The 11,189-nt window shown below is 52.8% G+C and overlaps 1 protein-coding gene across 1 annotated transcript in view; it reads left to right on the forward strand.

The window, feature by feature from the left end:
- LRRK1 (leucine-rich repeat kinase 1) overlaps positions 1–4,340 on the forward strand; it is a 73,866-nt gene extending 69,526 nt beyond the window's left edge. The window contains exons 31-33 of the mRNA XM_010011361.1: positions 597–1,432; positions 1,997–2,098; positions 4,140–4,340. Of these exons, the coding sequence (XP_010009663.1) occupies positions 597–1,432; positions 1,997–2,098; positions 4,140–4,317 (1,116 nt within the window). The 3' untranslated portion in view covers positions 4,318–4,340. The remainder of the gene's footprint in view (positions 1–596; positions 1,433–1,996; positions 2,099–4,139) is intronic.
- The last annotated feature ends 6,849 nt before the right edge of the window (positions 4,341–11,189 follow it).

Here is an 11,189-nt window from a genome sequence, read left to right on the forward strand (position 1 = left end):
CAATCACTGTATCCTCTTGTTTGCCTCCCTCTCTTTCCTTTTCTATTGCATTTCTCTTATTCCTCTCCTACCTACACCGACAGCAATAGCTTTTACTCCTTTTTGGAAACGAGCCGGGTTTCTGCAGCTGGATTCCTAGGATCATGATGGCTGTCTCCAAACATACTCCAGCTTGAATTTGTTAACCTTCAGGGCAGGCTGCCAGGTCTGTCTGTCCTCCCTTGCCAATAAAGAGCAAGGTAATACTGGGTGAGAGGAGTATGGCTCTGCAGCAGCTTCTGTGTAATGACTTCTTTTTATGTTGCTGTTATCACTGAGTGATTTGGGTAAGTTACTGGTGTACTTGTAGAATTGAGAGAGGCAGCCAGAGCCTCTGGGACTTGAAAGCTCTTGTATTGAATGCTTCATCCCTGGCAGTGTTCAAGGCCCGGTTGGACAGGGACTTGGGCAACATGGTCTAATAGAGGGTGGGCCCCCCCTGCCTGTGGCAAGGGGTTGGAACTAGATGAGCTTTAAGTCCTCTCCAACCCAAACCATTCCATGATTGCAGAGAAGTAAAGAATCCAGATGGCAGTTGTGCCGTCTCTTTCTTGCAGAGCTCCTACGTGGTGCTGGCCGGCCTGTCGGACGGACTCGTGGCAGTGTTTTCAGTGGCCCAGGGCGTCCCAGGGGACAGCTGCTCCTACCTGTGCTCCCACACGGCAAACAGGTCCAAGTTCAACATTCCTGACGACGACCCCCGGCAGAACCCGTACCCCGTGAAGGCCATGGAGATCACCAGCAGCGGGGCCGAGGTCTGGTACAGCAACGGCCCCGGCATCCTCGTCATAGACTGCGCCACGATGGAGATCAGCAGGAGGCTGGAGCCCTTCAGCCCGCCCTCGGTGATCACATCCATCACCTGCACCTCCGAGTGCCACGGCGAGGAGGTGGTGTGGTGCCTGGACGATAAAAGCAACTTCCTGGTGATGTATCACGTTGCCACCTACCAGCTCTGTGCACGCTACTTCTGCGGGGACTGCAGCCCCCTCCGGGACATGTTTACAATCCAGCAGCCCTCAGCAGCCATCCCTGCTACAGCTCCCATCAACCACAAAGCGACGGAGGGCAGCCTGCTGGCGGACATGAGCATTATCTACAGCCCAGAGGTTGGCACCCAGATACTGAACCACCAGGACTCGCTCACAGACTATTGCTCTGTGTCTTCCTACTCCTCCTCGCCTCCTAACAGGGTCACCCGCTGCCCCTCCAGCCTGCCCAGCTCCCCCACAAGCTCCTCCAGTGCACTACTCTCCGCTGATTTTGATGAGTCTGACAAATTCCATGAGCTGAAGGCTTCCCTGGATCACGATGCTATGCCGATGGGGGATAACATGCAGCATCTCCAAGCTGTCAAGATTCTTCCAGTGAAAGACCTCATATGGATCCCCAGGTAAGCGGGTCACTTATCAAAGTAACTTCATCAAAATCCCTCTGGGGCTGAACATGAGATTATTTCAGGATAATTCAGGAGCTTTTGCATTCCCAGAATGATTCACCTGGACAAAAGGATCAAGAAACTTTGTTCCCAGTAGAATAGTACATGGATTTTCTACCCCTTTTTAAAGCTATCTAGTGTTGAGCAGCTTGGCTGCAGCTCGGGTCATGCCAGATTGATTTCAGCAGAATGAGAAGGTGGGTGAGAAGTCTCAGCCCTGTTTCCCCAGCTACTGAGGAAATAAAGAGCAGCAGGCAGCTTCCTTGCTCACACACAGGCAAGTCCTGTTGCTTTCTGTTGAGCTGATGGAAACCACTGGGAATCTGACTGTGCCTGTCCCGGGGGCTCTCACTGCAGTGGGTTCCAGATGCCCCTCAGTGGCATTGCAGTGCCCCTCTCCCTGCAAAATGCTGTATAACTGCAGGAGGAGCTGCAGCAGAGGATGGGTATCCAGCATGGATCTTCCTCAGCTGTCCCCACTCATGAGTACATGTGACACCTCCGTTGTTTCTCTTCCAGGAGAGGAGGGGATATCATCATTATCGGGCTGGAGAAGGAATCGGGCACCCAGCGGGGCAGAGTGATCGCCGTGCTGAAGGCTGGGGAGCTGGCTCCCTACGGGTGAGGCTCACGGGGCAGTGCCCATCACACCAGGGCCACGGGGGGACTGGGTGGCAGAATGTGTCTCTGCAGGCTCCAGGGGCTCCTGGGAGCTTCCTCTTGGCTTTAAGCAGCATCTGGGAGGGTCCCAGATAGAGGAGATGCAGGTGCTGGTTGCACATCAAGGCGTGTGCTTGCCCTTAGAGCATGACATAGGTGACCACCGCCTGGTCTCCAAGAGCCACAGAGACCAAGTGCCCCCATAAGGACACACAGGACCATCTTGCACAATGTGATGAACATTGGTCTGATCCTGCCTGGTGCTGGGCACCTGGCACAGGAGCAGTGGAGCTTGGCAGCCTCAGGCCCCGTGCTCAGAACAAGAGGGGTATTTATGCAGAGCACGGTGCTTGTCTGTGGCTGCATTCACGTGGATCAGGTTGATGTTCTGGCTCTAAATGAGCACCTTTGTGCTGTTGGCAGTGACGGGCCAGGGGAAGGCTCCTGGAGCACAGGGGGGAGCAGTTATATACATTAACTTAAAATGTTTCATACACTGAACAAGGGTCCAAGCAAATAAATAGTTGCTGGAGCGATGGGGGTGTTCCTGCTGCTCACTTAAATACCAGTCTGGGATTGTGCTATTTATGTCCAGACAATGGAGGTTAAGGACTGCGAGGGATTATAAATTATCATTTATAACTGCTGGGCAAACACAGCAAGAGATCAAAGCTCTCCTGCCATCCCTCTACTTTCAGTGTGAGTGTCCTTGTCAGTTAGCTGGGAGAGGAGCATTATCTTTGTTGTTCTTTAGGATTATGTCATCTTTAGGATGATTTAGCTTTACCCACGTTAGGTGTGGAGTTAAGGTGAAGTGATGTGGCTGTCTCAGGCTTGCCCCGCTTTGCTGCCTGGCTGGTTCAGGCACGATGGCCACTGACTCCCCCTGTTTTACCAGCAGGATAAAGACCAACACTGCGGCCTCCTCCAAGTGCAGGGCAGGCTGGGGAGGTGAGGGAAGGGAGATGGTTTCTCAGGGACAGTTTGTGATAGAACCAGCTGCCAAGGACAACCCTTGTTGCCAGTGCTCCCCATCTGGGGCCTCTCTGGGGAAACTGTTTGGGGCCAGTCTTCCCCCATCTGCTGTCAGAGAGGTAGAAAGAGCCCAGCAAGGGCTGGACTCCTGTATAGAGTCGTAAAATCCCAGGCTGATTTGGGTGAAGGGACCTTAAAGCTCATCCAGCTCCAACCCCTGCCCCGGGCAGGGACACCTTCCACTAGAGCAGGTTGCTCCAAGCCCCTGTGTCCAAGCTGGCCTTGAACACTGCCAGGGATGGGGCAGCCACAGCTTCTCTGGGCATCCTGTGCCAGCGCCTCAGCACCCTCACAGGGAAGAACCTTGAACCCTGCAGGGACAAAAGCATCACCTTCTGCCTGGCCTCCTCCCGCTGGGGTATCTGCAGGGCAACTTCAGCTGCTGTTGTTTGTCAGGTAAGACGCTCTTAGACCATGAAGGGAAGCACATGCAATGTGATGCTGTCACGCAGGACTCCGACAGGAACCTTGTGGATCCCTGGGCTGTTGCCACAGCCATGCCTTGAGGCTGGGCTTGGGGCCTGCACCCTGAGCTGGCAGAGCTGGGCTCCATCCCACTTCCACACTGTATTTGAGGCTGTGGAAGCTCTTGGCAGCCTGTAGCTGTGCCACGATGAAGCTGTATTCAAAATGCCCAGCTGGCAGCAGGCAAAAGAGTCTGTGGATTCAGCAAACCAGGAGATTAAGGGCAACTTCAAAACATCCCGCAGACATGCGCCCACCAGCATGTGTAGACACCTGAATCCCTTTCAAATCCTTTCCCACATCCCTGGGCCCTTGCTTTTGCCGTGACATGGTTCCTGATCTCTCTCTTTGTTACATTCTCCTTTCTCAAGGATTTACAGCTTATAAAAAGAGATTCAGTAGCTGGAAAGGGACGCGTGAGTCAGTGCGTGCCCCGCGAGCAGCGGTGCGCTGTGTTAGCAGAGCCCTCATGCCCTTCTCCGCTCTGTCCTTCCTTTCCCAGGACACTGGTGGATGCTGCTCTCATAGCAAAGGACACGGTTGTGTGCTGCTTTGAGAGCGAAACCACGGAGCGGTGCCTGGCTGTCTGGAGGGGCTGGAGCGCCAGGGACTTTGACATTTTCTACCAGGCCTACGAAGAGCTGGGAAGGCTCGAAACCTGCATGAGGAAAAGGAGGTAGTGCCTGTGGCGCCGGGAGCCGAGGCTCGATGGGAGTATCCTGCTCCGAGTGTGCCTGGACTGCGAGACACAGCCCCGAGAGGCAGGGGACGAGGGGTGGGAGCATGGGAATGGTTTGCTGCTAAGGAGCACTGCGGGGTTCCCGTGGCTGGAGCCCCATCAGGGCTTTTGGGACTGAAGAAACCAGTGTGAGCAGGGCCGGGAGCTGGGCCACCTCCCTGCTCTCTTGCTCCATCCTACGCTCCCCTGCAGTTATCGAGAGCAGGAGGTGGAGGTGCCTCTCTTTCCAGTTTCTTCTTCCCTGTTTTAAACTCCTTCCTCACCCTCAGCATGCCCTGGCTGCTGCTGCTGCTGCTGCTGCTTTATGGTGTCTATTGTCGGCCAATAGAGCTCCAGTACCCCCGGAGGGCTCTTTCCTGGGAGCACGTTTCCTGAGCACGCTGCGGTCCCCACTGCCTGCTGGCTGGCGGTGCGGCTCGCCATGGCACAACGCACCCTGCTCCATGGGACAATCCACCCCGCTGGAAGCGCTGCAGAGCTGCTGCTCGCATCCCTGTGAGTGTGTCAGAGGCTGCTGCAGGTACAGCCCCCATTGTGACTGCTGTGTAGAGACACCCGGGTGTAAGAACCAGCAATAAGCTTTGGCTGGCCACTGCGTTGCTGGTTCCTGAAAGCTGTTGTAGTACTGGGCTACTGTGAGAGCGCCTCAAATCAGCTGCCAATGATCCTGCACAACCTCAGTACGTGAGTGAGCTGGTTAATTGCACTGTTGCAAAGTCCATTGTAAATAGAGCTGATGCAAAGCAAAGTCCCTCAGTTGGAGAGATACTCCCTGGTGTAAGACAGGGAGCCCTTTAACCAGGAAGGTTTGTAAACTCTGTTTGCTCCACTCCTCTCTCTCTTGGTAAATGCACTCGGGAGTATCGGGAATGCAATAAGCTAAATTTGCCTGTGTATCTGTGCAGCTTCTTTTCACCACAGCTTTCATCTTATCTTCATTAGTAGGCTGGGATGATGTATTGGCTCTGAATACAATTGCACTTAGTTATCCCAAGCATGTACAGCAGTGTATAAAGGGAGCCTGGCTGAGCACCCTGTATAAAGGTGTACAGTTTGAATTTTGGATCTTCTTATTTTCTATCCCAAGAAACTCGTGTGAGCATCGGCAAGGCTGGCCAAGGCCGAGCGGGCAGGTTCACCCTCTGGTTCACAGTTCTGTTGCAGGCTGCTAAAATACCCTTCTTCAGAAACAAGAGTGTATCTTAAAATAAACACATTCCTTCCCACAATGGCACTGCACTGGTGGCACTTTTTATTGGCATTACCTGTCTCCATCCCCTGCAGCTCCTCCAGCAGCTGCTGCATCATAGAATCAGACTGGTTTGGGCTGGAAGGACCTTAAGGTTCATCCAGGTCCAACCCTCTGCCACGGGCAGGGACACCTTCCACTAGAGCAGGTTGCTCTAAGGCCTTCATTCAGCCTTGCAGGTTTTCTTTGGGAAAACCCTGTCTGGAATAGCTGCAGCCATTCCTTATCATTCCCCTCGAGCAGCACATCTTGGGCCCTGCGCTGCTTCCCAAGGCACTGGGGCTGTGGTCACAGAGGGGGCTTTGTTCCACTCGCTGCTGCGCGCTGGGAGCTGTTGCTGTGCACGGACACAGCACACACCTTCCCCAGCCACCCCAAAGCCTCCCTGCTCTGAACACCCCTCCCCAGCTGGGTTGGGGTGGTTGGTGGGGGGAGAAGAGAGGCTGCAAGTGCTGCAGATGGGAGCCAGCCTTGGGGAACCTGCGGAGAAGCGCGAGAGGTCCCTGCTGCAGGGTGGGCAGGAGCGTGTCCCAGACCTCCCGGGAACAGAGTGTTGGATCCCAGTGGTGACAAAGAGCCTGAGTGCTGCGATGGAACTTCATGGAATCAGGGCTCCATTAAGTAATGCACAGGCTGCAGGATGAACCCCCAGGGGCAAAGTGAAACAGAAATTACAAGCATCAAAAAAGCTCCTCCAGTTCAGGCAGTTTAGGTGTGATTTCAATGCTCATTCCCAGCCCTCCTGCCAGCACAGCCTGCTCTGCTCCTGCCTGCACTGACAGCAGGTACAGGTGAGGGGCATCATCATGATCCCTGTGGAAAAGGCTGGAATCAAGGCCAAAAGCAGGAAAAGCCCCAGGAGCAAGGGGCTGCCTGAGCCCCAGGCTCTGGGGATGAGAGTCCCTGTTACCAGCACTTGGCTGGGATAGCTGCTGTATCCCAGCCCTTGCTGTTTTATTTCAGCTTCCAAAAATAATCAGGAGCAGGGGCCTGGAGGGGGTTTATTCCTTCAGCTGACTGAGGAGAGGCAAGAAAACAGCTTAGTTTTGTTGTACCAACATCAGGTTCGCCCCAGCCCGTTTCAGAGCAGCGGGAGCACAGGGAAAGGGCTCGGTGCTGGGAGGGAAACGGATGCTCGGAGCTGAGATTAACTCAACATAACGACCATGTGGACACTGATCACTGCCCTGGTTTGGCTGTTTCTTTGCTGGCATCGGTGAGGCCCTGGCTCACTGAGGAACAATGGCTATGCCCAAAACCCAGGTCCCAGCAGGGCTCAGCCTGCCCATCCCAAGGGGACTCAGGTGTGCTGCGGCTGCAGCGGTGGCTGCTCTGCGTTCTGCTGCCGACAGGACAGGAAATGGGTTCTCTTTAAGCAAGCTTTAAAAGGACAGGAAATACTGTGGCTATTTCGGGCTGTCCCCGGCTTACCCCGGCCCCGCAGCGCCATTGGCTTCAGTGGCTTCATGGGCACCGTGTCCCTGGCTTTGTGCTACCACAGGCAGGAGGATGCTGCTCTGCCAGGGCCTGGGTACTGCATTTGGGCTGGTTTCTGGGCTTTTAAACACTTCCACACAATCTCCCGGCCCCAATAAACCTTCCTCAGGGGACTCATTGGTCTGACCTCTGGAAAAGGGGGTTCCCTTTGATGGCCACTGCGCTGATGGTCCAACCCTTACAGCTGCAGCGAGCGGGGCCCCGTGTGAGAGCAGGCGTGGAAACTGCCCAATTCCTCCTAAAACAGAAACCTGCCCCGCTCCTTGTTTCTACCCATCTTCTGGAGCCCTGGGAGGCAGCCGGAGCCATCGGGCAGCTCCATGCACATGCCATGGCCCCTGGGGATGGGGACTGGCATGAGGATGGGGTTGGGGCTCACCAGGGGCTGTGCTCAGCACCAGGGGTCACAGCAGTGATTCTGGCAGCGGGCACCCGACCAGGGCACGTACCTGACCCAGGAGCTGCACATCTGCAGCCACTGGGGTTCCACGGGGCCATCCCTGTCCTGCCCCGGCTCCACCTCTCATTCCTGACGGCCCGAAGTGCGGACCCAACAGCCTTTATCTGCCCCTATCGCAGCCTGTTCGCTTTAGAGATTTGTTTTATTGCGGGATTACTTTCAACTGTGCCCTTACCATGAGCCCTCTCACTGAACAGTCAATAAAGCCAAAGGTGCTGTTACCTTTTGTCTTCCCTTTCTCATGCAGTCAGTGAGAAGTGCAGTAAAGTTCTCCCAGCACCCCTGATATCCAAGACCCTCAGTTCCAGCACACTGGAATGCTGGAGGTGATTCAGGTCAATTAAAGTTAAGGGGTTTTATTGAATTAAGGTGTGAAAGCAAATGCAGGCAGCCCAGTGTTCGATCCGTGGGGGCTTTTGATGTTAATTCAATTCTTTCCCTGCTCATAAATGTGATTTAAAACGTGATTGATAGAGATTCCTGGGCTGGAGGAGAGCCAGGAGGTGGCTTTGGGAGCTTGGAATGGATGCGGACACGGTTCTTGCACTTGGGAAGGTGTTGGCTGCAGTTTGGACGTGAGGAATAAAAGCACTTCTGGCACCAGCAGCTGGGTGAGATGCAGTAAATGGCTGGGGAAGGAGCCCTCATGGGATGTGGCTGCGTGATGTGTTGGCTGGGGAGGCTGGGATGGCCCCAAGGATGCCCACTCCCCATGGAAGGGATTGCCTGGAACACCGACTGGGACCAAACCCCTGAATTTGCTCAACTCAGAGCAATGAATGACACTGAGAGCACAGACCTGGTATAAAACCAGTCATTTAAACCAGGTCCTAACGCAGGTCCCAGCACTCACCACATCCCGGAGCAGGGGAGGAACGTGGTAGACCTGGCACATCTGCACATGGAGCACGGTGCTCGCCGGAAGGACCATGCTTCCTGGCCCTTTGCCTTTCCCTGTCTCCTTTGCCTCATTTGGCCACGATGGATCCTTGATTGAAGAAACGAGCTGCTAGGAGGGAAATGCGTTTAGAAAACCGGGAACAGATCCCGCTCCCCCCATTGCCTCTCCCTGAAGCCTCACGTGCAATTTAACTGCAGTGACTGGTGAACAAGGAGCCAAGCGCAGCCCCAAGTTACTTGCAGCTCACAGCGGATTTGGGATGTTCCCCTGACAGTCCATGGGGTGACCAGGCCTCCAACCCACCCCACAGATGTCCCAAACAGACAGACCAAGGGTGGCTTCAGGCCACTCCTGCAGCCCAGCAGAACAAGGGCTGCAAGGTGCCAGAGCCGCCGGCCTTCTGAACTTGAGCTACAGAGGAGCCAACGTGTGCGAGAACCCCCCGTCCGACCCCACCTCTCACCGTGAGCCCCGGGAAGATGGGAATGGCAAAACATTCCCGAGCTTTCACTCGCAACGTCGTCCTCCAGAGCTTGCACCCATGGGAAGGTGGAAGGGTTGAAATCCACGTGTGGAAGGGCTTGGAAAGCCCTGCTTGGGCAGTTGTCTTGCTGTGAGCATGCCCATGACCAGCACAGCACCTGACATGAGTTACCTACACTGAACAAGGGGAAGAAGTGCCGGGTGTTTCCAATTGCTTTAATGAAGAGGAGAAGCACCGCACTATGGAGCCAACCTCAGCAAAAGCCTCCCAGTCACCATCTCATTTTCTCATTCCTTGTTTTTAATGGACTTCAGGCAAACCTTCCCGGGTTCCCAGGCCAGCTCCTTGGCATGAAGCAAACTTCCCTCCAAACCAAACAACAGCAGGAAACTGCCATCAAAATGCTCCAGCCCCAGAAGGGGTTTTGTCAGAGTCTGGGTTCACACTTGACGGCCGATGACTTCCACCTGGTCAAGCTCTTACAACTCAGGCAGCCAAATCTGCTGATTTTAGCATAAAATGGGGTTTGTGAGGTTAGACTTTATCTAGGCAGATACAGCTAGAAATTTAACTTCAAAATGCATCACTTTTAAGCTGCAAGTCCATAAAATCTGTGGTCAATTCTGATGTGGGGCCACAAGAGCTGTTAGATCTCTGCAAAAGTCACTTGTGGTGCTGCCTGGACAGGTTTGGTAACAGAATTAGAACTGTGGCACAAAACCCCAATGCCAGATGGGTGCTTTACATTAAATTGCTCTTTCCACTTACGTGCATTCTGCTTTTACCAGCTGTTACGGGCTAAAAAAAGTCCTACGTGATCATAGATGTTAATAAATACACTGTAAGTACAGGGTTTGTTTTCCCCCTGTCTTTTCATACAGTTCTTCAGGGTTCATATTCTTCAAGCTCTTTTCTGCAGACACAAATTGTTGCTTTTCTTTTCCTTTCCCTTGCGTGAAGAAACACTTCTGTAACCCCCAACGTTCTTGCTTTGGGACTTAATTCTTACGCAGAAAAGCCTCACACCAATATTGAACAACTGATCAAACTGGCAGAGCTACTAAAAGTGCTTGACATTAACTATTTGTACTGTGTTTTGAATACACCAAACATCATGGAATTATTCAGCCCCGTCACCGGATGCAGTTTAAATGTGCAGTTATGGACGTTTTCAGACAGCAAAAGCACTTTGCTCACAAGGGAGAAGTCAAACCCCTCGTTGCGGATGAGCGGCTGCCCTGGGGAACCACAGCTCATCAGCACAGGAGCGAACACCAGAGTCTGATGAATGACTTGTTTTCCCTTTCCCCAGAGCCAAGGAACGTGGTGTGAAGTTTATTCCAGGCCAGAACACAACACAGAGGTCAGAGCCCTTTGTAAGAGGGAGATCCTTTCACCTGGGCTTCCTTCCCCGACTGCTTTGCCTCTGCGGTGGTGCCTGCGCTGTATGGACACACAGGGACATGAGGAGCTCTGGTTGCAAATAAAAAACCTTTATTGCATCTTAGAAGCAAGTCTTTAAAAAAAAAAAAGGGAAAAAAAAAAGAAAAGCTTTTTCCATGCACTGAATCCATCCAAGTACCTACATCCTTGGGACTGTCACCAAAAAACCATGAACATTATAAGACATCGACTCTACACTAGTTGCAGTTCATATTCCATACACGTGTAAACAATGGTTATTTCTTCTACTGGAATAGCAATTACTCCACAAGATCCCTTCAAACATGGCAACAACCTAAGCATCGGTTCCTCTCTGTTCCTTCCCTGGTCTCCACTTCCCAAAGAGCAGGAACTGAGAGCAATGAGACAAAATGGTTGTGGATGATACCATAGAAAAATATACTGTTCGCTGGTTTCTAGTTCTTGTTTCTGCTGAGCCAGGTATTTACAGGTAGGTCCCAACAGAGCATCTGCTGCAATGACAATGTCCACCCCCTGTCTAAGTCTCAGGTAAAGGGTTCCCTTTCCAGCTTTAAGGCACTTTATTTTGTGTATTTTCTCTTACCTTGCTAGGTGTTAATTCACAGGGATCACACTTTCCTTGTATTCGGCCTCCCTATCCCCAGTTCCTCTTAGAATCCCAAAGCAATTCCTAAGCTTACTGAAGTCATTCCAAAAACTGTTAAAGAAATTTTGGGGGGAAAAAAAGATCCATGAAAAAATATTGTAGAAAGTAATCTTTGGAGATCATTTACTGCAAGTCTGATGTACACTACCTT

The sequence above is a fragment of the Nestor notabilis genome, unplaced genomic scaffold (genome assembly GCF_000696875.1).
Source record: "Nestor notabilis isolate BGI_N333 unplaced genomic scaffold, ASM69687v1 scaffold26353, whole genome shotgun sequence".
Taxonomy (NCBI): Eukaryota; Metazoa; Chordata; class Aves; order Psittaciformes; family Psittacidae; genus Nestor; species Nestor notabilis.